Source organism: Doryrhamphus excisus, chromosome 11 (genome assembly GCF_030265055.1).
Source record: "Doryrhamphus excisus isolate RoL2022-K1 chromosome 11, RoL_Dexc_1.0, whole genome shotgun sequence".
In the NCBI taxonomy this organism is placed as follows: domain Eukaryota; kingdom Metazoa; phylum Chordata; class Actinopteri; order Syngnathiformes; family Syngnathidae; genus Doryrhamphus; species Doryrhamphus excisus.
In genome coordinates, this window is record NC_080476.1 from 19043267 (window position 1) to 19070631 (window position 27365).

At 34.4% G+C, this 27365-nt stretch overlaps 2 protein-coding genes across 5 annotated transcripts in view; both read right to left on the minus strand.

Annotated features, from left to right (window-relative positions):
- srgap1a (SLIT-ROBO Rho GTPase activating protein 1a) overlaps window positions 1–18711 on the minus strand; it is a 69186-nt gene extending 50475 nt beyond the window's left edge. For both annotated transcript variants that reach the window (XM_058087573.1, XM_058087572.1), the window contains exon 1: window positions 18560–18711. In XM_058087573.1, the coding sequence (XP_057943556.1) occupies window positions 18560–18623 (64 nt within the window). In that variant the 5' untranslated portion in view covers window positions 18624–18711. The remainder of the gene's footprint in view (window positions 1–18559) is intronic.
- On the minus strand, window positions 18685–27288 carry rxylt1 (ribitol xylosyltransferase 1). Of its 3 annotated transcripts, none has more exons than XM_058087584.1 (7): window positions 26958–27236; window positions 26692–26877; window positions 24832–24934; window positions 24412–24726; window positions 21810–21980; window positions 21332–21749; window positions 18685–18825 (listed from the first exon to the last, which is right to left on the minus strand). In XM_058087584.1, exons 1-6 carry the CDS (start codon window positions 27100–27102, stop codon window positions 21347–21349), a joined length of 1323 nt encoding a protein of 440 aa, XP_057943567.1. In that variant the 5' UTR covers window positions 27103–27236; the 3' UTR covers window positions 18685–18825; window positions 21332–21346. The 3 variants fall into 3 exon arrangements, with proteins under 3 accessions (XP_057943567.1, XP_057943568.1, XP_057943566.1); XM_058087585.1 differs by lacking the exon at window positions 18685–18825 and having other exon boundaries at window positions 19126–21749; window positions 26958–26986; window positions 27087–27288; XM_058087583.1 differs by lacking the exon at window positions 18685–18825 and having other exon boundaries at window positions 19126–21749.
- Window positions 27289–27365: the final 77 nt, after the last annotated feature.

A 27365-nucleotide genomic window follows, 5' to 3' on the forward strand; every position in this document is an offset into this window, starting at 1 on the left:
TTCTTGGTTGCCAGATGCATTCTCAAAATTTTTGTATCTTACTAAACTCGACCCTCGTGAGGAAAAGCGGTAGAAAATGAATGAATTAATGAATTTAGAGTTTTTAATCAAAAAAGTAGCTTCTTGGTTGCCAGATGCATTCTCAAGATTGTTGTATCTTACTAAACTCAACCCTCGTGAGGAAAAGCGCTAGAAAATGAATGAATTAATGAATGAATTTAGAGTTTTTAATAAAAAAAAGTAGCTTCTTGGTTGCCAGATGCATTCTCAAGATTTTTGTATCTTACTAAACTCGACCCTTGTGAGGAAAAGCAGTAGAAAATGAATGAATGAATGAATTTAGAGTTTTTAATAAAAAAAAGTAGCTTCTCGGTTGCCAGATGCATTCTCAAGATTTTTGTATTTTACTAAACTCGACCCTCGTGAGGAAAAGCGGTAGAAAATGAATGAATGAATTTAGAGTTTTTAATCTAAAAAGTAGCTGCTCGGTTGCCAGACGCATTCTCAAGATTTTTGTATCTTACTAAACTCGACCCTCGTGAGGAAAAGCGGTAGAAAATGAATGAATGAATTTAGAGTTTTTAATCAAAAAAGTAGCTTCTCGGTTGCCAGATGCATTCTCAAGATTTTTATATCTTACTAAACTCGACCCTCGTGAGGAAAAGCGGTAAAAAATGAATGAATGAATGAATGAATTTAGAGTTTTTAATCAAAAAAAGTAGCGTCTTGGTTGCCAGGTGCATTCTCAAGACTTTTGTATCTTAGTAAACTCGACCCTGGTGAGGAAAAGCAGTAGAAAATGAATGAATGAATGAATTTAGAGTTTTTAATAAAAAAGTAGCTTCTTGGTTGCCAGATGCATTCTCAAGATTTTTGTATCTTACTAAACTCGACCCTCGTGAGGAAAAGCGGTAGAAAATGAATGAATGAATATAGAGTTTTTAATGTAAAAAGTAGCTTCTTGGTTGCCAGATGCATTCTCAAGATTTTTGTATCTTACTAAACTCGACCCTCGTGAGGAAAAGCGGTAGAAAATGAATGAATGAATTTAGAGTTTTTAATCTAAAAAGTAGCTTCTCGGTTGCCAGATGCATTCTCAAGATTGTTGTATCTTACTAAACTCAACCCTCGTGAGGAAAAGCGCTAGAAAATGAATGAATTAATGAATGAATTTAGAGTTTTTAATAAAAAAAAGTAGCTTCTTGGTTGCCAGATGCATTCTCAAGATTTTTGTATCTTACTAAACTCGACCCTCGTGAGGAAAAGCAGTAGAAAATGAATGAATGAATAAATTTAGAGTTTTTAATCTAAAAAGTAGCTTCTTGGTTGCCAGATGCATTCTCAAGGATTTGGATTTTTTTTTTTTTGGAAAAAACGATAAGTTTTACAGTAGGTGGCCCTCCATAAAACACCACTGGGACTACTGGGAATACTGGGACTACCCGGCCTTTCTATCCCTGCCGCTGATACTTTAGGACAGCCTGAAACCAACGACAGAAAAAACCAGACATATCAGGGCGTTCCTGGCATACCAAGACCGTGGGGACTGGCATTGTGGTCCAAAAGCAGAACTTGGTCTTCTTCTTCGCTGGCGGGGTAATTATAACTGGCAACCGCATCCAAGCATTTCATTGGCTCTCCAGATTTCCTTCCGTCTTCCCCCGTTTTTTTTTTTATCAACTGAAAACCAAATTATTCCTGGAACTTGGAATCCCAAAGATGGAAGCCATGTTACATTGTAATTATTCTTTTTTTTTTTTCCTGACTTAGGATTGGAACCTACAGAAAAATAACTTATGTAGCTTTTGGTTTTTAGAATCTAAAAAGGTTAAACAGTTTAATGTAAAAATGAAAAAATTATTAATTTTGATTAATGTTCATGTTAAATAACTGTTAATAGTTATCCTCCCTATTTATTTATTTATGTATTTTTTTATAAATATTTTTTTTACTTTTTAATTTTTTTATTTTGAGTTTATTCTTATAAAAACGACTCTTCTCTTAATTATGACCAACCTGATTTTCCAAGACGTACAACTTTTTTCATTGTTTTGTTTGTTTGGGTCTCAAACACGCGGCCCGCGGGCCAAATGTGGCCCGCAGGACACTAGTTTGAGGGCCCCCGTATGGTATCATGTACCCAGAAAAAAATTATTACGTAAAAAAATTATTACGTAAATAACTGTTAATAGTTATCCTCCCTATCCGTGTGGAAGTGGTAAGTTTTTGGCTATTTAAGTTTAAAGGAAATAACTTGAAGGCTACCGTTTAGGTCGCTAGCTGTCTAGTTTGCGAGTTAGCATGTGTGTCAAGACGCTGCAGTTGCGCAATATGTTGTAAATCAGGGGTCTCAAACACGCGGCCCGCGGGCCAAATGTGGCCCGCAGGACACTACTTTGAGGGCCCCCGTATGGTATCATGTACCCAGAAAAAAATTATTACGTTTGATTAATGTTCATGTTAAAGGTTAAATAACTGTTAATAGTTATCCTCCCTATCCGTGTGGAAGTGGTAAGTTTTTGGCGATTTAAGTTGAAAGGAAATAACTTGAAGGCTACCGTTTAGGTCGCTAGCTGTCTAGTTTGCGAGTTAGCATGTGTCTCAAGACGCTGCAGTTGCGCAATATGTTGTAAATAAAAAAGTATAAATGTGACTATAGTCGTGTTTTGTCATGTCTACAGGGCTCTAATAATGCTTTGTTCATTTTAATCTGAAAAAAATAATTTGTCTACCCACCAACTATATGTGGTTTCTTATTTTTTATTATTTGCCGTTTTATTATTATTATTATATTTATTTATTACTGATTGATTGATTTTCTTTATTCTTGATTTATTTATTTTTCATCTTATTTTGTGCCGAAAAATAAAAATTAAGATATTTGAGAACAGTGGAATGTTTTATCAGAGCTTTTATTGTAGAAAATCAGAACCAAATTAATTTTTCTGTTTTTAATAAAAAAAAAATTTTTTTGAAAATCTGATGCGGCAGCGTCTTGAGACACATGCTAACTCGCAAACTCGATCGCTAGCGACCTAAACGGTAGCCTTCAAGTTATTTCCTTTTAACTAAAATCGCCAAAAACTTACCACTTCCACACGGATAGTGAGGATAACTATTAACAGTTATTTAACCTTTAACATGAACATTAATCAAACGTAATAATTTTTTTTCTGGGTACATGATACCATACAGCATCCGTATCAAACTTGCGCGGGCCTCAAAGTAGTGTCCTGTGGGCCACATTTGGCCCGCGGGCCGCATGTTTGAGACCCCTGATTTAAGGGTTAATCAGGCCCGTGTCGGTGGACTTCCAGGGAGTTAGGATGCACGGGAGCCATACTGTGGTCTCGCCGTCACGGAACGCCGGCCTCTTTTCTCCACGGAGAAAAGCCTCGTCTTGCTCGGCATTGAACAGAGACACAAAGACCACTGAAAGCTGATCCGTGTGTTATTTTCTGCCTTTTTTTTCCCCCCCTCCCTTCTTCTTCTTCTTCTTTTTCTTTGTGTGTCGCTCGGAGCAGCTGTGACTCCGATCGCACGGCTAACGATAGCTGCCGTTTTAGCGTCACCTGTCCGGTCTTGTCTGGGTTGCTGGTGGTGCTTTCAAGGTTAGCGAGGCCTCCTAATGAGATGGGAGATGATTGGCAGGTAAAGTCCCCCCCCCCCGGGGGTTAGTCGGGAGATAACAACATGCGGCTCTGTCACTTCCTCCTTTAGCGGCACGCTATAATTATGTGGATGTTTGGCCTTTTGGAGTTTGTATGATCTTTCCGTGTTTTGTTGCCTCTGATCCCGTTCAGGGACAAGGAGGCATCATTGCCGACATTCCCAACGGCTTAGTTTTCACCGCACATCGCTTGTAAAAAAAAAAAAAAAAGAAAAAAAAAAAGAAAAAAAAAATCAATCACTGCTGGCTGTGCCCGGGACGGGGCCTGCACACCACAGCTTGGGGGTCATTCCCTCTGAAACCTGAGCAAAGGGTGGAATACTTTGGTTGTTGTTTTCTTGGTTAGGAAAAGCCTAAATCCTACATCTGGTGTTGGGTATTCCCAAAATTTTCCCAAGTATTCCCAAAGATTTTTAAGTTTTATTTATATTTAATGTATTATTCTACACTGGTCACTTCGGTGTGACACACAAGCACCAGACTCAGTCATCGAAACACACATTTTTATGTCTTAAATTCTTATCTTTTGCTATTATATATATATTACTACTACACAATGTTGTGGGAATACACGTTTAAAGATGACTATAGGGGTGTTATTTCATGCCTAGTGGGCTTTAATAATGTTAAAGGTATTTAGAAGGCCGTAAACGGGGATTCTATGCGCTGTTAAAATATTACATTGAACCAATGAAGCCGTGATAAACGAGGGATTAGTGTGTACACCAGGGGTCTCAAACACGCAGCCCGTGGGCCAAATGTGGCCCGCAGGACACTAGTTTGAGGCCCCCGCCTTGATATGAAAGTTTAAGACCCCTGCCTTAGATGCATAAGTGGGTCAAAAATGACACGGTCAGGTTGTTTTCTTGAAATATCTTTGTAATGAAAATTTTTTATCATTTCATATTCCAGGTATTCCTCAAAAAACATGTTTTTCATATCATGCCGTTCACATTTTTAACTTATCTTTTATACATTTTAAGAAATTGTAGTTTTTGTGTTACTACCCCAACCTTCCATAAGTGGGTCAAAAATGACCCGGTCAGGTTGTTTTCTTGAAATATCTTTGTAATTACAATTTTTTATCATTTCATATTCCAGGTATTCCTCAAAAAACATGTTTTTGATATCATGCCATTCACATTTTTAAGAAATTTTAAGAAATTTTAGTTTTTGTGTTACTACCCCAACCTTCCATAAGTGGGTCAAAAATGACCCGGTCAGGTTGTTTTCTTAAAATATCTTTGTAATGAAAAATTGTTATCATTTCATATTCCAGGTATTCCTCAAAAAACATGTTTTTGATATCATGCCATTCACATTTTTAAGAAATTTTAAGAAATTTTAGTTTTTGTGTTACTACCCCAACCTTCCATAAGTGGGTCAAAAATGACCCAGTCAGGTTGTTTTCTTAAAATATCTTTGTAATGAATTTTTTAAAAATAATTTCATATTCCAGGTATTCCTCAAAAATCATATTTTTTATATCATGCCGTTCACATTTTTAACTTATCTTTTATACATTTTAAGAAATTTTAGTTTTTGTGTTACTACCCCAACCTTCCATAAGTGGGTCAAAAATGACCCGGTCAGGTTGTTTTCTTGAAATATCTTTGTAATTAAAATTTTTTATCATTTCATATTCCAGGTATTCCTCAAAAAACATGTTTTTGATATCATGTCGTTCACATTTTTAACTTATTTTTTATACATTTTAAGAAATTTTAAGAAATTTTGATTTTTGTGTTACTACCCCAACCTTCCATAAGTGGGTCAAAAATGACCCGGTCAGGTTGTTTTCTTGAAATATCTTTGTAATTACAATTTTTTATCATTTCATATTCCAGGTATTCCTCAAAAAACATGTTTTTGATATCATGCCATTCACATTTTTAAGAAATTTTAAGAAATTTTAGTTTTTGTGTTACTACCCCAACCTTCCATAAGTGGGTCAAAAATGACCCGGTCAGGTTGTTTTCTTAAAATATCTTTGTAATGAATTTTTTAAAAATAATTTCATATTCCAGGTATTCCTCAAAAATCATATTTTTGATATCATGCCGTTCACATTTTTAACTTATTTTTTATACATTTTAAGAAATTTTAGTTTTTGTGTTACTACCCCAACCTTCCATAAGTGGGTCAAAAATGACCCGGTCAGGTTGTTTTCTTGAAATATCTTTGTAATTAAAATTTTTTATCATTTCATATTCCAGGTATTCCTCAAAAAACATGTTTTTCATATCATGCCGTTCACATTTGTAACTTATTTTTTATACATTTTAAGAAATTTTAAGAAATTTTGGTTTTTGTGTTACTACCCCAACCTTCCATAAGTGGGTCAAAAATGACCCGGTCAGGTTGTTTTCTTAAAATATCTTTGTAATGAATTTTTTAAAAATAATTTCATATTCCAGGTATTCCTCAAAAATCATATTTTTGATATCATGCCGTTCACATTTTTAACTTATTTTTTATACATTTTAAGAAATTTTAGTTTTTGTGTTACTACCCCAACCTTCCATAAGTGGGTCAAAAATGACCCGGTCAGGTTGTTTTCTTGAAATATCTTCATAATGAAAAATTGTTATTTCATATTCCAGGTATTCCTCAAAAAACATGTTTTTGATATCATGCCATTCACATTTTTAAGAAATTTTAAGAAATTTTAGTTTTTGTGTTACTACCCCAACCTTCCATAAGTGGGTCAAAAATGACCCGGTCAGGTTGTTTTCTTGAAATATCTTCGTAATGAAATTTTTTTTATCATTTCATATTCCAGGTATTCCTGAAAATTTTTATTTTTGATATCATGCCGTTCACATTTTTAACTTATCTTTTATACATTTTAAGAAATTTTAAGAAATTTTAGTTTTTGTGTTACTACCCCAACCTTCCATAAGTGGGTCAAAAATGACCCGGTCAGGTTGTTTTCTTGAAATATCTTTGTAATTAAAAATTTTTATCATTTCATATTCCAGGTATTCCTCAAAAAACATGTTTTTCATATCATGCCGTTCACATTTGTAACTTATTTTTTATACATTTTAAGAAATTTTAAGAAATTTTGGTTTTTGTGTTACTACCCCAACCTTCCATAAGTGGGTCAAAAATGACCCGGTCAGGTTGTTTTCTTAAAATATCTTTGTAATGAATTTTTTAAAAATAATTTCATATTCCAGGTATTCCTCAAAAATCATATTTTTGATATCATGCCGTTCACATTTTTAACTTATTTTTTATACATTTTAAGAAATTTTAGTTTTTGTGTTACTACCCCAACCTTCCATAAGTGGGTCAAAAATGACCCGGTCAGGTTGTTTTCTTGAAATATCTTCATAATGAAAAATTGTTATTTCATATTCCAGGTATTCCTCAAAAAACATGTTTTTGATATCATGCCATTCGCATTTTTAAGAAATTTTAAGAAATTTTAGTTTTTGTGTTACTACCCCAACCTTCCATAAGTGGGTCAAAAATGACCCGGTCAGGTTGTTTTCTTGAAATATCTTCATAATGAAAAATTGTTATTTCATATTCCAGGTATTCCTCAAAAAACATGTTTTTGATATCATGCCATTCACATTTTTAAGAAATTTTAAGAAATTTTAGTTTTTGTGTTACTACCCCAACCTTCCATAAGTGGGTCAAAAATGACCCGGTCAGGTTGTTTTCTTGAAATATCTTCGTAATGAAATTTTTTTTATCATTTCATATTCCAGGTATTCCTGAAAAATTTTATTTTTGATATCATGCCGTTCACATTTTTAACTTATCTTTTATACATTTTAAGAAATTTTAAGAAATTTTAGTTTTTGTGTTACTACCCCAACCTTCCATAAGTGGGTCAAAAATGACCCGGTCAGGTTGTTTTCTTAAAATATCTTTGTAATGAATTTTTTAAAAATAATTTCATATTCCAGGTATTCCTCAAAAATCATATTTTTGATATCATGCCGTTCACATTTTTAACTTATTTTTTATACATTTTAAGAAATTTTAGTTTTTGTGTTACTACCCCAACCTTCCATAAGTGGGTCAAAAATGACCCGGTCAGGTTGTTTTCTTGAAATATCTTCATAATGAAAAATTGTTATTTCATATTCCAGGTATTCCTCAAAAAACATGTTTTTGATATCATGCCATTCACATTTTTAAGAAATTTTAAGAAATTTTAGTTTTTGTGTTACTACCCCAACCTTCCATAAGTGGGTCAAAAATGACCCGGTCAGGTTGTTTTCTTGAAATATCTTCGTAATGAAATTTTTTTTATCATTTCATATTCCAGGTATTCCTGAAAAATTTTATTTTTGATATCATGCCGTTCACATTTTTAACTTATCTTTTATACATTTTAAGAAATTTTAAGAAATTTTAGTTTTTGTGTTACTACCCCAACCTTCCATAAGTGGGTCAAAAATGACCCGGTCAGGTTGTTTTCTTAAAATATCTTTGTAATGAATTTTTTAAAAATAATTTCATATTCCAGGTATTCCTCAAAAATCATATTTTTGATATCATGCCGTTCACATTTTTAACTTATTTTTTATACATTTTAAGAAATTTTAGTTTTTGTGTTACTACCCCAACCTTCCATAAGTGGGTCAAAAATGACCCGGTCAGGTTGTTTTCTTGAAATATCTTCATAATGAAAAATTGTTATTTCATATTCCAGGTATTCCTCAAAAAACATGTTTTTGATATCATGCCATTCACATTTTTAAGAAATTTTAAGAAATTTTAGTTTTTGTGTTACTACCCCAACCTTCCATAAGTGGGTCAAAAATGACCCGGTCAGGTTGTTTTCTTGAAATATCTTCGTAATGAAATTTTTTTTATCATTTCATATTCCAGGTATTCCTGAAAAATTTTATTTTTGATATCATGCCGTTCACATTTTTAACTTATCTTTTATACATTTTAAGAAATTTTAAGAAATTTTAGTTTTTGTGTTACTACCCCAACCTTCCATAAGTGGGTCAAAAATGACCCGGTCAGGTTGTTTTCTTAAAATATCTTTGTAATGAATTTTTTAAAAATAATTTCATATTCCAGGTATTCCTCAAAAATCATATTTTTGATATCATGCCGTTCACATTTTTAACTTATTTTTTATACATTTTAAGAAATTTTAGTTTTTGTGTTACTACCCCAACCTTCCATAAGTGGGTCAAAAATGACCCGGTCAGGTTGTTTTCTTGAAATATCTTCATAATGAAAAATTGTTATTTCATATTCCAGGTATTCCTCAAAAAACATGTTTTTGATATCATGCCATTCACATTTTTAAGAAATTTTAAGAAATTTTAGTTTTTGTGTTACTACCCCAACCTTCCATAAGTGGGTCAAAAATGACCCGGTCAGGTTGTTTTCTTGAAATATCTTCGTAATGAAATTTTTTTTATCATTTCATATTCCAGGTATTCCTGAAAAATTTTATTTTTGATATCATGCCGTTCACATTTTTAACTTATCTTTTATACATTTTAAGAAATTTTAAGAAATTTTAGTTTTTGTGTTACTACCCCAACCTTCCATAAGTGGGTCAAAAATGACCCGGTCAGGTTGTTTTCTTGAAATATCTTTGTAATTAAAATTTTTTATCATTTCATATTCCAGGTATTCCTCAAAAAACATGTTTTTCATATCATGCCGTTCACATTTGTAACTTATTTTTTATACATTTTAAGAAATTTTAAGAAATTTTGGTTTTTGTGTTACTACCCCAACCTTCCATAAGTGGGTCAAAAATGACCCGGTCAGGTTGTTTTCTTGAAATATCTTCATAATGAAAAATTTTTTTATCATTTCATATTCCAGGTATTCCTCAAAAATTATATTTTTGATATCATGCCGTTCACATTTTTAACTTGTGTTTTATACATTTTAAGAAATTTTAGTTTTTGTGTTACTACCCCAACCTTCCATAAACGGGTCAAAAATGACCCGGTCAGGTTGTTTTCTTGAAATATCTTCATAATGAAATTTTTTTTAATCATTTCATATTCCAGGTATTCCTGAAAAATTATATTTTAGATATCATGCCGTTCACATTTTTAACTTATCTTTTATACATTTTAAGAAATTTTAGTTTTTGTGTTACTACCCCAACCTTCCATAAGTGGGTCAAAAATGACCCGGTCAGGTTGTTTTCTTGAAATATCTTTGTAATTACAATTTTTTATCATTTCATATTCCAGGTATTCCTCAAAAAACATGTTTTGATATCATGCCATTCACATTTTTAAGAAATTTTAAGAAATTTTAATTTTTGTGTTACTACCCCAACCTTCCATAAGTGGTTCAAAAATGACCCGGTCCAGGTATTCCTCAAAAAACATTTTTTTGATATCATGCCGTTCACATTTTTAACTTATCTTTTATACATTTTAAGAAATTTTAGTTTTTGTGTTAGTACCCCAACCTTCCATAAGTGGGTCAAAAATGAAGACTCAGTTGGTGTTTGGTGAAAGACTAAGTAAGGAGATACCGACTACTTCGGAGGTCAGTCGTTTTTTTTGACCAAAGGGTCAAGTTGTCCGGAACAAAGAGCCGTCAACAGGAAGTCTGCGAGACAGACGGGGAGCGGAACAGGCTGAAATGGGACACCAAATGATGCAGGTTTATAAAATGCAGACCGTTGGCGTTCTGTGACGAATTAGACCGATGACGGTTGCTGGAATAACTCAGCGCAGTTCGATTTCTACGCGCTCTACGCTATACGTCAGCTTTGCATAATAACCACATGACTTCATGTCCGATGATAATAAAATGATTGTGTTACTCACGCAAACAGCTGACCGGCATTGCGCAACGGTAGCAAGTTGTGAAACGTAGTCGAGTGGACGCCAATGCTTTGAATCATACACCGATTCGCCCACGGCATACTGCAAAAGTATAATCTAATAAACAGCAAAATTGGAAAAATTAACAGTAATATGATGGGAATAATAATAATAATAATTACAACATTAAGAGAAATGGTTGTAATAGCAATAAAGTTGTAATATTATAAAGAAAACTAATATTTTAGTGTCAGAAAGTTGAAATATTCAAGAAAGATATTCTTTCTTAAAGTTGTAAAATTATGAAAAACGAAACTTATGTCACGAGCATAAAGTAAAAAAAATATGGGAATGATTACGAAAAATTACAAGAAAGTTTAAATAGTTAGCAAATCAACAAAAGTAAGAACTAAACTAAAAAAATGCAAAAAATTAAAAATTACCATTCATTTTTATAAAAATGAAACATTCATTAAGAGAGAATAAAATTAAAATATTGAGAAATATGGGAACGATTACGAGAGGAAAAATTACAAGAAAGTTTAAATAGTTAGCAACTGAACAAAAGTAACAAAAAAATGCAAAAATTGAAAAATTACCATTAATTTTAATAAAAAAAAATAAAACAATTAAGAGAGAATAAAATAAAAATATTGAGAATATTAATATAATATTATAAGAGGGAAAATTACAAGAAAGTTTAAATAGTTAGCAAATCAACAAAAGTAACAACTAAAAAAAAAGGCAACAATTGAAAAATTACCAGGAATTTTAATAAAATAAAATATTGAGAATAAAATTAAAATATTGAAAAATTACCATTAATTTTAATAAAATAAAATATTGAGAATAAAATTAAAATATTGAAAAATTACCATGAATTTTAATAAAAATAAAACAATTAAGAGAGAATAAAATAAAAATATTGAGAAATATGGGAATGATTACAAGAGGAAAAATTACAAAAAAGTTTAAATAGTTAGCAAATCAACAAAAGTAACAAAAAAAATTGCAAAAATTGAAAAATTACCAGGAATTTTTATACAAAAAAACATTAATTAAGAGAGAATAAAAATTGCAAAAAATTGAAAAATTACCAGGAATTTTAATACAAAAAAAACATTAATCAAGAGAGAATAAAAGTTGTAAAATTATGAAAAACAAAACTTATGTCACAAGCATAAAGTAAAGAAATATGGTAATGATGTCATAATTACGAGAGGAAAAATGACAAGAAAGTTTAAATAGTTAGCAAATCAACAAAAGTAAACTAAAAACTAAAAAAAACTGCAAAAATTGAAAAATTACTATGAATTTTAATACAAATAAACCATATTAATTAAGAGAGAATAACATTTAAATATTGAGAAATATGGGAATGATTACTAAAGGAAAAATTACAAGTTTAAATAGTTAGCAAATCAACAAAAGTAACAACAACAAAAAAAACGGCAAAAATTGAAAAATGACCATGAATTTTAATACAAATAAAACATATTAATTAAGAGAGAATAAAATTAAAATATTGAGAAATATGGGAACGATTACGAGAGGAAAAATTACAAGAAAGTTTAAATAGTTAGCAAATCAACAAAAGTAACTTAAAAAATGCAAAAATTGAAAAATTACCATGAACTTTAATAAAAATAAAACATTGAGAGAAAAAAGTTGCAAAATTATGAAAAACTTATGTCACAAGCATGAAGTTAAAAAATCTGGGAATGATGTCGTAATTATGAGAGGAAAAATGACAACAAAGTTTAAATAGTTAGCAAATCAACAAAAGTAACAACTAAAAAAAAAACTGCAAAAAAAATTGAAAAATTTAAAAATGATCCGGAATTTTTATACAAAAAAACATTAATTAAGAGAGAATAAAAATTGCAAAAATTGAAAAATTACCAGGAATTTTTATACAAAAAACATTAATTAAGAGAGAATAAAAGTTGTAAAATTATGAAAAACAAAAAACTTATGTCACAAGCATAAAGTAAAGAAATATGGTAATGATGTCATAACTACGAGAGGAAAAATGACAAGAAAGTTTAAATAGTTAGCAAATCAACAAAATTAACAACTAAAAAAAATCTGCAAAAATTGAAAAATTACCATGAATTTTAATAAAAATAAAACATACTAATTAAGAGAGAATAAAATTAAAATATTGAGAAATATGGGAATGATTACGAGAGGAAAAATGACAAGAAAGTTTAAATAGTTAGCAAATCAACAAAAGTAACAACTAAAAAAAATTGCAAAAATTGAAAAACTACCATGAATTTTAATACAAAAAAAACTTGAGAATAAAAGTCGTAAAATTATGAAAAACAAAACTTATGTCACAAGCATAAAGTAAAAAAATATGGGAATGATGTCATAATTACGAGAGGAAAAATGACAAGAAAGTTTAAATAGCAAATCAACAAAAGTAACAACTTAACTAAAAGAAACTGCAAAAATTGAAAAATTACCATGAATTTTAATAAAAATAAGTAAAATAAAATATGGGAATGATGTCATAATTACGAGAGGAAAAATTCCAAATACAAAACACCTGAAATCTGTGGCCAGACATTTGTGCTCATATTAATAACCCAGCAGTAACCCCAAGAACATATTACATATGGCACATGAATACCAGTCAGAGTCTATGATGACCCCCCCCCCCCCCCCCCCCCACCCACTTATCCTACACTGACCTCATATGGCCTCCACCCATCCCCCTGGAATCTCCTTGCCGCTAATCCGGGACTACGAGGTGGCAGAGTGGGCGGATGGTCAAACTGGAGCCCCGCAACCAGCAACCATTCAAAGGAATTAAAGTAGCAAAAATCTCTCAAAATCCAAATTGCCCCCCCCCCCCCCCCCCCCCCGGGGTTTTCTGTTTCTGTTAATTTCTCTCATTACTTTAATTCCTCTATTTACTTTCTCTCCAATCTGAGTCCAATTCTATTAACGCGGTGGTACTTTGTTGTTAGCTCATGCAAAGCGATGCTACACATCCAATCTCATCCGGATCATTACCCCCCCCATAGACCTCCCTCTCCATGTGGCCCCCGCCTTGATAAGAAAGTTTAAGTTTGATATGGATGCTGTATGGTATCATGTACCCAGAAAAAATAATTACGTTTGATTCATGTTCATGTTAAAGGTTAAATAACTGTTAATAGTTATCCTCACTATCCGTGTGGAAGTGGTACTTTTTTCGCTATTTAAGTTGAAAGGAAATAACTTGAAGGCTACCGTTTAGGTCGCTAGCGCTCTAGTTTGCGAGTTAGCATGTGTCTCAAGACCCTGCAGTTGCGCAATATGTTGTAAATCAGGGGTCTCAAACACGCGGCCCGCGGGCCAGGGGTGGCCCGCAGGACACTAGTTTGAGGCCCCCGCCTTGATATCATGTACCCAGAAAAAATTATTACGTTTGATTAATGTTCATGTTAAAGGTTAAATAACTGTTAATAGTTATCCTCCCTATCCGTGTGGAAGTGGTAAGTTTTTGCCGATTTAATTATTTATTTATTATTTGCCATTTTATTATTATTATTATTATTATATTTATTTATTACTGATTGATTTTCTTTATTCTTGATTTATTTATTTTTCATCTTATTTTGTGCAGAAAAATAAAAATTAAGATATTTGAGAACAGTGGAATGTTTTATCAGAGCTTTTATTGTAGAAAATCGGAACCAAAGCAAAGTTTATTCATTTTTCTGTTTTTAATAAATGCGTTTTTTTTTTGTTTTTGTTTTGAAAACCTGATGCGGCAGGTTGTGTCTTGAGACACATGCTAACTCGCAAACTAGAGCGCTAGCGACCTAAACGGTAGCCTTCAAGTTATTTCCTTTAAAGTTAAATAGCCTAAAACTTACCACTTCCACACGGATAGGGAGGATAACTATTAACAGTTATTTAACCTTTAACATGAACATTAAAAAAAAAACGTATTAATTGTTTTTAATGTGGTTTCTTAAGTTTTTATTATTGTTATTATTATATTTATTTATTACTGAATAATTTTCTTTATTCTTGATTTATTTATTTTAATTTTTTGATTTATATATTTATTAAATTGAGTTTGAGAGCCCTGCCTAAAACCATCTAAGGATGGCTTTGCAGGACTACTTTTTTTGTTTTTAAAAAGCAGGGTCCATGATGGTGGTCTTGCTATTATGGTGGGCTTTGCACAATCGGCTATTGAAAAGGCCGCTTTGCCCCTTTTTGGGAGGGGAGTTCATGGGGGTGGGGGTGGGGGTGGGGGTGCCGCAATGTCCCGGTGGCCTTTGTGGCTTTTTTTTTTTTTTGAAAAGCGCAGCAGGAAAAGTGAAGCTTTTGGTTCGGCAGAAAAAGCGTGAACGGCCACAGATGGGGCTGTCAATAACATCATTCAACCGCCATGCACACGCTTGTACACAAGTACACGCATATACAAGTACACGCATATACACAAGTACACATGTACACAAGTACACACCCAATACCATGGAAATGTAACGTAGATACACACCGTTACATGAAGGAATACTGCAAACAGACTGTACGGCTTTTACTTGATTCCATTAGTCCATCTACTACTACACCAGGGGTGTCCAAAGTGCAGCCCAGGGGCCATTTGCGATTTACTGTCCCGCGGTACCTTGTAAAAAAATATAATTTAACAAGAAAATTACAAAACTACAATACAAATTATGGTAATACTAAGGTCAGAAATGTTTATTTATGACCTCAATATTTATGAATCAGGAAGTAGTTTAATGCTAATGGTTTTATTTCGTTTGAACATGCATCAGATTACAAGGGAGTGCATCCCATAATAAGTTCCCAGTTCCACATGTCCAAAAGGAGTAGGAAGAAGCAAAGCTTATTAAATCCTACCCCTCCATCTGGTACTTTTACAATCAGTAACTGTTACATTTGTTCACTTCCTGCTTTCCATAATACAGTTTAAGTTTTTTTTTGTTTATTAATTATTTTATTATTTTTTATTATTTTTTATTATTTTTTTTAAAGTCATCATATTGAGGAAAAATGTAACATAAGGGAAAATATGAGGGTGAAATATTAATTTTTTTTTTAAGAATTTTTTTTATTAATTATAGAAAGTCGGAATACAATGTTACAAGAATAAAGTCAATTTTTTTTCTATTATTCCAAAATATCAAAGGAGCACGGTGGACGAGTGGTTAGCGCGCAGACCTCACAGCTAGAAAACCAGGGTTCAATTCCACCCTCAGCCGTGGGTTTTCTCCGGGTACTCCGGTTTCCTCCCACATTCCAAAAAAAACATGCTAGGTTAATTAGCGACTCCAAATTGTCCACAGGTATGAATGTGAGTGTGAATGGTTGGGACAAATGTATTTGGTTAAAGTACATTTCCGTTCAGATGAATGACCTTAACCAAGGTTCCACTGAAATATCTCAGCATTCGTTGAAAGAACGCACCCGGGAACAGGAAAAGATAAAAGTTCAATCTTGCTAATATTGGATGCCCCAGGGTTCAATTCCACCCTCGGCCATGTCTGTGTGGAGTTTGCATGTTATCCGGGTTTTCCGGTTTCCTCCCACATTCCAAAAAAAACATGTTAGGTTAATTAGCGACTCCAAATTGTCCATAGGTATGAATGTGAGTGTGAATGGTTGTTTGTCTATATGTGCCCTGTGATTGGCTGGCCACCAGTCCAGGGTGTACTCCGCCTCTCGCACGAAGACAGCTGGGATAGGCTCCAGCACCCCCCACCCTGAATTTATTATGTACTACTCCAATAGAGTTTTCTGTTAAGATCATTTCTATTGAAACAAATGTATTTGGTTAAAGTACGTTTCCGTTCAGATTAATGACCTTAACCAAGGTTCCACTGGAATATCTCAGCATTCGTTGAAAGAACGCACTCGGGAACAGGAAAAGATAAAAGTTCAATCTTGCTAATATTGGATGCCCCAGGGTTCAATTCCACCCTCGGCCATGTCTGTGCGGAGTTTGCATGTTATCCGGGTTTTCCGGTTTCCTCCCACATTCCAAAAACTGGTATCTACATGTGCCCTGTGATTGGCTGGCGACCAGTCCAGGGTGTACCCCGCTTCTCGCCCGAAGACAGCTGGGATAGGCTCCAGCACCCCCCCTCGCGACCCTCGTGAGAAAAAAGCGGTAGAAAAATGAATGAATGAACAAATTTATTTGGTTAAAGTACATTTCCGTTCAGATTCATGACCTTAACCAAGGTTCTACTGGATTACCTTTAACTGAAGTTACCGACAGTGTAAGTAATCTTCGCCAATGAGATTAGACAGCAGGTAAGCCCATTACTGCCCATGTAAATAAGACGCTGGTTCGGTTTTTTGGGAGAATAAAAAGGAACGAATATGCTAACGGTTAGCTTCTCTGTCACATCTTGACCACACGTTATGCAAATAGAGTCATATCATATCATGCTGTGAGATCGTTCTATCACAGTCAAGTATCATCAGCGGAGCAGACGGCAACTTTCCAACTTGTGGGAGTTGCAGCATGTCTTGCTCAAGGGCACATCAGCCGGCTTCAGTGACCAGCGTTATGTAACACGTCCGCTGCCAATCAATTTTCCTCTCGAACCAAATGGATTATGTAGCAGACGAGCCACACACAAATGGAAAACTTTTACAAGCGAGTGAACGGCACAACTACTTTCATTTACTCATGCTAGGCTAATGTTAGCTCATCTGTGGCGAAAAGAAACGTAAACAATAAAACGATTATTAAAATCAGATTTCCTCACAAAGTCTGATCCTCGACGGAAACGACACTCGAGACGTCAAAATAGACATCAAATATTGACCTCGGAGAAAATAGCAAGTAGCATCTGTGCTAATTCTACTTTCCATCGACAACAAGCTAAAAGGCTAAAAACAAGCAATTAGCTAAAAATGTAATTCAATACTTCTCTAAAAAGAGAGGAGAAATATGATCTCAGGGAAGAACTACATTTGAAACACTTGCTATGCTAGGACTACGTTAGCGTTAGCATAGCATTTCAGTATGTGGAATTAAACTATATTGTATCACTATATTGACGGTTACTATGGTACCCATTATGTCATTGTATGGTCATATTACCTTGTACTACGTGACAAAAAAATTAATAAATAAAATTAAATTAAAATAAAGTAAATTAAATAAAATTTAATAAAATTAAATAAAACAAAATTAAATTAAATTAAATTAAACAAAATTAAATTAAAAAAATAAAAATTAAAACTAAAAAAATCTATTAGGAAAGCAGGAAGTGAACAAACAGTTACTGATTGTAAAAGTACCAGATATGAGGGGTAGGATTTAATAAGCTTTGCTTCTTCCTACTCCTTTTTGGACATGTGGAACTGGGAACTGATTATGTGATGCGTTCAATTGTCATCTGATGCACGTTCAAACGGAATTAAACCATTAAACCACTTCCTGATTCATAAATATTGAAAGCGTTAATAAACATTTCTGACCTTTGACCCGGTAGCAGTTATTCTGAGCAGCAAGTTGACAGAAAAATTAGCTAAAACTAAAACTCTGTACTTTTTACACAGATTGCTGCCCCCTTCTAACAAAAAACCGAATGGCTCAAGTCCACTTTGGGGGCTTCCTGGATCCTGTACCTTGTTAGAGAAGAGCAAATTATGCAAATTAGGTTCACTTATAAAAAAATACTAATTAAAAAAAAAGTTCTAATGCTTTATTGCTTCATTTTGAAATTCAAATATCATAAACTTTATGTGGTCTGTGCCTTGGCTGGGTAATATTGAAGGAAATGACGTCATGCTCAATGAAAGGATGCACATCAGTAGTAAACATATCTTTTCTGAAGTGCCCTTGAGCAATACAATACAGGTGTGCTGCCTAAACATGTGTTTTTTTTTTTTTTGCAACTTCAACCAACTTGCATACAATTACATGAAAATGGGAAATATTAACATAAACATAATCTACAGTATCCTGCTAATCTATGCTAATCGGTTAGACGATTTTACGGCTTTAAACACTGCTGGAGGTCATGCATTCCAAACTTTTTCAGCCATAAGCTAACTAGCCTCAGTGATGCGGTTTGGCTTTTGCACTTGAACGTCCCACGTCCACTCTCACCTTTCACTTGACTCTCATAGTCCGCTATGATCTCTTTATCCTTTTTGAACCTCGGAGAAGACATCTTTTGGTAGCTTCCTGTTGAGAGATTGCAAAAAAAAAAAAGTGCTTGTCAACAAGCTGGGGGGGGCTACAATAAGCGGTGCATCCCAAACCAAGGGGGGGATTTGAAGTCCACAGCAAAAAAAGCAGGAAACGATCACTTCTTCGTGGATAGGATTCCGTTTTTAGTCTGCAATCCAGTTCGATGTCTGCCACCGGTGTGACTAAAGAGAGCGAGTGGAAGAAGAAAAAAAAATCACACAATCACGCAAGTTTCATTGGCTTCGTGGAGGAGAATCGGTCGCAGTTAGCACCGCGTAAGAAAGTAGTCCCCCTAAAACACAGCCTCACAAGCGCCTTGGTATCGAGTTAAATTGTGGCTTTTGTTCGTTTTTTTCGTTGTTTGCGACTCGGACACACACTGCCACGCAAACACCTCCCCCCCTTTCTGGAAGCTTGGAAGCTTGGAACCCCCCCTCCCCACACCAGTGGTTACTCCCGGCGGAGTGGGAAGGCCCAGTGGACTGAGTTGTCTGCTGCGGCACTCCGCAGCTAGAGCCGGGCAAGGGGAGCACAAGTAACTGCGCACGCGCACAAGTAAGTTCATGAGTCACGATTCAACTTCATATCTCACGTGTATTAATTTCTATGCAATAAACGCAATTTAAAGACCTACCATCTAAAAACCACAATAACAATAAATCCAACTTGAAGCCGCTGTTGTAGGTTTGAGATATGAATCGGGAAAAATATCAATACATTCGAGTAGTTAGCATTCCTGTTGCACATTGAAACTGTGGCGCCATCTGCTGGACAAAATAGAAACCGACTTCATTTTATTGCACCGACTAAAAAACATCCATGCAATTCAACACAGCACCGATAATAAACAAAACCACTTTTTTTAAGAACAAATCATATCCGCATGCGATATTAAATTCTGCAATTTTAACTTTCACGATAGAAAACAGCTTTTCCAAAACAACTAAACTACAGTACAATCATTCAAAATGCTTCTACTGCTGTGTTGGCAGTTTTCTCCCAGGGTAAGTGAAGGCATCATGTGCTCCAGTGATTCTACATGACTGAACAACAATGAAACACAAATATAAGTTTTAGTCTTTCACCGTCACAAATACTGAAATATTATTATTATTATTCAAAATTACGACTAATCATCATCATCATCATCACCGGGTCACTACACAAAAAGTACCGCATCACTCCGCTTTCCCATATAATAAATACATCAGTGTTAGACATATCGTATACTAATTTTATACTTTTCCAATATTTCAATGTTTCTTCTAACATAATATTTGTATATTTTCTTCTTGTAATATTGTGTTTATTATCCCATATTAGAACTCATTCATTCATTCATTTTCTACCACTTATCCTCACCAGGGTGCGCAAAAGGTGCCAGCCAATCACAGGGCACATATAGACAAACAACCATTCACACTCACATTCATACCTATGGACAATTTGGAGTCGCTAATTTACCTAGCATGTTTTTTTTTTTTTTGGAATGTGGGAGGAAATCGGAGTACCCGGAGAAAACCCACGCATGCACGGGGAGAACATGCAAACTCCACACAGAGATGGCCGAGTGTGGAATTGAACCCTGGTCTCGTAGCTGTGAGGTCTGTGTGCTAACCACTCGCCCACCGTGCAGCAAAACTAATTAAAGTTGCAATTTTGGGGAAATTAAGTTGTGGAATAAAATCCAAATATTACAGGAATAAATTTGACAAATTATTTAAATAGAAATTTTAAAAGTAAAAACAACAAAAAAAAGAGTGAAAACTAATTAAAGTTAAAATTTTGGGGAAATTAAGTTGTGGAATAAAATCCAAATATTACAGGAATAAATTTGACAAATTATTTAAATAGAAATTTGGGAAAGTAAAAAAAAAAAAAAGTGAAAAAAAAGTAAAAACTAATTAAAGTGGCTTTTTTTTGCCAAAAACCGATATTGTCCAACTCTTGATATTACTCTAATATTTTTATAATATTTATGATATTTTTTAGATATTTTTTATATATTTTTCGGACACTGCTGTAGTAGAGGGAAAATAGTTGTAGTTGAAGTAAAATAGGCTGCACTTTTATTATGGTTTTCATTTGGGATATTCATATTCTCATATTGGATTTTTTTTTTTTGCCGAAAACCGATATTGTCCAACTCTTGATATTACTCTAATATTTTTATAATATTTATGATATTTTTTAGATATTTTTTAGATATTTTTCGGACACCGCTGTAGTAGAGAAAAAAATAGTTGTAGTTGAAGTAAAATAGGCTGCACGGTGGTCGAGTGGTTAGCGCGCAGACCTCACAGCTAGGAGACCCGAGTTCAATTCCACCCTCGGTTATCTCTGTATGGAATTTCCATGTTTTCTCCGGTTTCCTACCACATTCCAAAAAAAACATGCTAGGTTAATTAGCGACTCCAAATTGTCCATAGGTATGAATGTGAGTGTGAATGGTTTGTTGTCTGTATGTGTGATTGGCTGGCCCGAAGACAACTGGGATAGGCTCCAGCACCCCCTGCGACCCTCGTGAGGATAAGCGATAGAAAATGAATGAACGAAGTCCCGCGCCATTGAGCCAAAATAATCAGAATAAATCGAATTAAAACTGGAATTAATTAATTAATCTGGAGTGGGCGGACCAAAAAAAAAGAGGAAATCCGTCACGTCCCGAATGTCCGAGTGCGAGCACACCTGGAGTTCAGAAACTCAGCCGCGTTTGAAGAAGTTCTCCTCGATGACCTCGGTGAACCTCTCCTTCATCTGTCCACGGAATGTCGCGTACCATTCCAGCAACCTCCGCCTCCTGTCCACTTTCCGCTCCTGACTCATCGCTCTCTCTCTCTCCAGTATAGCAGGAAGCTCCCTCCAGTCGCTAACGAACACGAAAGGTGCTCCCGCCGCTTTCAGGAGACGTAAAGGTGAGCTGGGACCACCGGCGCAGGTACCGGGCGTCAGGACATCCTCCACTACGGGAATCGACCCGTAAGAACAAGCCTCGTAGATGCGGTAGCATTCTGTGTTGACGCCGACGGGGCAGAGAGTGAGCTCGCTTTGAGACAACGCCGTGTGGTATCGATTCAGACTCTCCGATGTCTCCTGAGGGAGCCACCTGAAGGATGCGTAAGAGTTTAAAAGAAACGGTGACATAGAAATGACATTTTTGGCTTACCTTTCCCTGGCAGAGGTAATGCAGTCCTTTTCCAGGCCGGATTGTTTCAGAACCTGCATGAGTGTTTCTCGGGAAGAATTCTTGTAAACAGTTCCGAGGAAATTGCAGAGGTACGGGCGGTCGGAGGTGATCATCTCGGCGCTGGGCCTGACCATGGGGAACTGCCTGTAACTGTTCAAGTTGCAAATATTAGGATTGTATGTATGGCCCTAAACCGGGGGGGTCTCAAATTCAATTTACTTGGGGGGCCACTGGAGCTCAGGTCTGGGTGAGACTGGGTGATACAAAAATACAAAAAAAAAAAAGTGAAAAAAAAGGAAAAACTAATTAAAGTTGCAATTTTTGGGAAATTAAGTTGTGGAATAAAATCCAAATATTACAGGAATAAATTTGACAAATTATTTAAATAGAAATTTGAACAAGTAAAAACAAAAAAAAGGGAAAAAAAAGTAAAAACTAATTAAAGTTGCAATTTTGGGGAACTTAAGTTGTGGAATAAAATCCAAATATTACAGCAATAAATTTGACAAATTATTTAAATAGAAATTTGAACAAGTAAAAACAAAAGAAAGGGGAAAAAAAAAACAGTAAAAACTAATTAAAGTTGCAATTTTGGGGAACTTAAGTTGTGGAATAAAATCCAAATATTACAGGAATAAATTTGACAAATTATTTAAATAGAAATTTGGAAAAGTAAAAAAAAAAAAGTGAAAAATAAAACAAATTAAAGTTGCAATTTTGGGGAAATTAAGTTGTGGAATAAAATCCAAATATTACGGGAATAAATTTGACAAATTATTTAAATAGAAATTTGGAAAAGTAAAAAAAAAAAAGTGAAAAAAAAACTAATTAAAGTTGCAATTTTGGGGAAATTAAGTTGTGGAATAAAATCCAAATATTACAGGAATAAATTTGACAAATTATTTAAATAGAAAATTGGAAAAGTAAAAAAAAAAAAAAAAGGGAGAAAAAAAGAGAAAAAACTAATTAAAGTTGCAATTTTGGGGAACTTAAGTTGTGGAATAAAATCCAAATATTACAGGAATAAATTTGACAAATTATTTAAATAGAAATTTGAAAAAGTAAAAACAAAAAAAAGGGGCATGCTAACTCGCTCTAGTTTGCGAGTTAGCATGTGTCTCAAGACCGTGCCGCATCAGGTTTTTAAAAAAAAACACAAAAAAAAACCCATTTATTAATAACAGAAAAATGAATAAACTTTGCTTTGGTTCCGATTTTCTACAATAAAAGCTCTGATAAAACATTCCACTGTTCTCAAATATCTTAATTTTTATTTTTCTACACAAAATAAAATGAAAAATAAATAAATCAAGAATAAAGAAAATCAATCAATCAGTAATAAATAAATATAATAATAATAATAATAATAATAAAACGGCAAATAATAAAACCTTTTTTTAGATTAAAATTAACAAAAATTGTTAGAGCCCTGTAAACATGACAAAACACGACTATAGTCACATTTATACTTTTTTTTATTTACAACATATTGCGCAACTGCAGCGTCTTGAGACACATGCTAACTCGCAAACTAGAGAGCTAGCGACCTAAACGGTAGCCTTCAAGTTATTTCCTTTAAACTTAAATAGCCAAAAACTTACCACTTCCACACGGATAGGGAGGATAACTATTAACAGTTATTTAACCTTTAACATGAACATTAATCAAACGTAATCATTTTTTCTGGGTACATGATACCATACAGCAAGGCCTCAAACTGGTGTCCTGCGGGCCATATTTGGCCCGTGGACCACATGTTTGAGACCCATGCCCAAAACATTTATAATAATAAATAAAATAATCAAGCTAATAGCCGCCACGCATCTCTGAAATGCAAGGGTTTGCATGTTTTTGGCATGGTGGGCGAGTGGTTAGCGCGCAGACCTCGCAGCTAGGAGGACCAGGGTTTGATTCCACCCTCGGCCATCTCTGTGTGGAGTTTGCATGTTCTCCCCGTACATGCATGGGTTTTCTCCGGTTTCCTCCCACATTCCAAAAAAAACATGCTAGGTTAATTAGCGACTCCAAATTGTCCATAGGTATGAATGTGAGTGTGAATGGTTGTTTGTCTATATGTGCCCTGTGATTGGCTGGCCACCAGTCCAGCATGTACCCCGCCTCTCGCCCCGAAGACAGCTGGGATAGGCTCCAGCACCCCCGAATGAATGTTTTTGGAATGTGGGAGGAAACCGGAATACCCGGAAAAAAACCCACGCATGCACGGGAAGAACATGCAAACTCCACACAGGGTGGGATTGAACTCGGGTCTCCTAGCTGTGAGGTCTGCGCGCTAACCACTAAATAATATGATGAAAAATAATATTTCTAGTAGCAGAGTTAAAATATTTAAGACAAACTATGTTTGTTTTTTTTGTTAAATGGTACAAACAATTTTTTTTTTTAATTCCAAAAAATTTTGAATAACATGGGATTAAGGTAAAAATATTACGGGAATAAAAGCCTTTTTTATTTTATATTTTTTAATTTTTTTTAATTTTTTTTTATTTTTATTTATTTATTTTTTTTGACAGCCAATTTTTGATTGTCAATTATAAACTTCCTGACAAAAAGACGAACTTACGTAGCAACGCCGAGGGGCCACTGGAAGACATCTCTGTCGTTGACCCAAGGGCTGTCGTAGACGACAAAAAGCAGGTCCACGACGCCGCCATTTCTCTTCAAGTACGGGCCGATCCAGTCATTGTCGCAGCGCTCGTTGCCCAGCAGGACGACAGCCACGTGAGACACGGCGTGGGAATGAACCAGAGCTTGAACGTGCTCCAACCACCGCGTGGAGTACTCCACTTTCTGCTTCTCGCGACCGTTTAAGACCACGACCAGACTGTTCATATCGAAGGGAACGTGGCCCTGGACCACGGCTGGACCTGTGTAGAAACTAAAGCGACAAAGGAAATGAATCCATATTGTGGGCGTGTCTCTACTGACAGGAAGTGGCACAGTGTTTACAATGTCAGACTAAAAAAAAAATGTGACTTTTTACCTGAAATCAATTTTTCCTGACTGGAGCTCGCCTTCTCTCCATTGTGCGACCTTGTCAGTCGGGTTTAGGGGTCCCTCCAAAATATGTTCCCAAAGATAAAGCCCTGCAACATGGCAACCATATCATTTCATATTAAAAAGCATGTACATAACCTTGGAGTCGCTAATTAACCTAGCATGTTTTTGGAAAACCCGGAGAACATGCAAACTCCACACAGACATGGCCGAGGGTGGAATTGAACCCTGGGGCATCCAATATTAGCAAGATTGAACTTGATCTTTTCCTGTTTCCGGGTGCGTTCTTTCAACGAATGCTGAGATATTCCAGTGGAACCTTGGTTAAGGTCATTCATCTGAACAGAAATGTACTTTAACCAAATAAATTTGTCTCAAAAGAAATTATCTTAACAGAAAACTCTATTGGTCTGCGTGCTAACCACTTGGCCGCCGTGCAGCCTGTAAATATAAACAAACAAAATTAATTACAGTTGCAATTTTGGGGAACTTAAGTTGTGGAATAAAATCAAAATATTACGGGAATAAATTATTTAAATAGAAATTTGAAAAAGTAAAAACAAAAAAGGGGGAAAAAAAAGAGTAAAAACTAATTAAAGTTGAAATTTTGGGGAAATTAAATTGTGGTATAAAATCCAAATATTACAGGAATAAATTTGACAAATTATTTAAATAGAAATTTGGAAAAGTGAAAAAAAAAGTAAAAACTAATTAAAGTTGCAATTTTGGGGAACTTAAGTTGTGGAATAAAACCAAATATTACGGGAATAAATTTGACAAATTATTTAAATAGAAATTTGGAAAAGTAAAACAAAAAAAAGTGAAAAAAAAGTAAAAACTAATTAAAGTTGCAATTTTGGGGAACTTAAGTTGTGGAATAAAATCCAAATATTACAGGAATAAATTTGACAAATTATTTAAATAGAAATTTGAAAAAGTAAAAAAAAAAAGGGAAAAAAGTAAAAACTAATTAAAAGTTGCAATTTTGGGGAAATTAAGTTGTGGAATAAAATCCAAATATTACGGGAATAAATTTGACAAATTATTTTAATAGAAATTTGGAAAAAAAAAAAGTGAGTTGTGGAATAAAATCCAAATATTACAGGAATAAATTTGACAAATTATTTAAATAGAAATTTGGGGGAAAAAAAGTGAAAAAAAAGTAAAAACTAATTAAAGTTGCAATTTTGGGGAAATTAAGTTGTCACGGGGAGAACATGCAAACTCCACACAGAGATGGCCGAGGGTGGAATTGAACCCTGGTCTCCTAGCTGTGAGGTCTGCACGCTAACCACTCGTATAATTAATTAATAAACTGAATATTTTCATACTTTCAGCTTATAAAACCTGTTTATGATATTCTAAATAAAACTGTTTACCATTATTAGAGCCTTCTAGACATTAAATAACATCCCTACACTCCCCTTTTGCACTCATATTACCCAATATCGTTGATATAATCAGAGAAAATAAGCCATTTAAGACGCAAATCCGAGTCGTGCTCAATAAATCGTCATGTTTCAATAAATATCTTCCAGATGTGTAAACAGGAAGTGGCGTCTGGGATTCAGAGTTGCGTTTTAGTGGAGTACGGTCAAAACAGTACTGTGGTAATGACTATTCTGTAATTATTATCCACACCCTCACAATGGAGATGCGTTTTATGCAAAATATCAGTATTTTTTAATCATCCGTGTGTAGTGTAGTTGCGGTTCTTTGATGCTATTAGCTAATGTAGGCTCCATTCACACCATGGATAATTTTAAAGACTCTAATCGACCTTGTATGCATGTTTTTTTTAATGGATGAAGAAGGATGTTTGAGTACCTGTGACAACATAACTCACCTATGGCTGCTTTACCCCAAATCTGGACCTTATATCTTTTGGGTTTGTTCTTTTCTATTCGTTCCATATGCTGTTTGAAGGCTTCTCTCCTTTTATTCAGGTCGGAATTGTACTCCACCTCTTCATCCTCCCAGGGATTCCATTGATCCGCTAAGACTGCAGCAGCTCCGCCATCTCGAACGCGTCCTGCAAACACAACACATCGCATTGAATGTTATTTAAATGCAAATTATATTTAACATTATATATAGAGCGACTGTAAATACCTAAGGGTCCTGCCTCTTTCTTCACTACCCTGTGGACGCGGGAGATGATTTTGTTGCTAAAAAATACATTGTAGGCAGCATAGAGTGAGAATGCTACATATGCGAAAATTATGAAAAGAAACAGTTTACGCTTTGGAATTTTCATTTTTCGTCCCTTTTGTTCGGTTTTGTGTCACCATTCTGCGCCTCTTCTTCCATTTTTTCTTTCCATTCTAACAGGACCCTTGTTTACATCACGAGGATACGCAAATGCGGGTGCCCTGAGGATGTGCCTGTTAAAATTTCCTTTTTAAAAAAATGCTTAAATATATATAGTAAATTGACATCAAATATATACAAAATTATATTATATTTTTCTGATTGTTAGCCATGAAAACAGATATTTAAACAAACCCAATTCGCATTTTC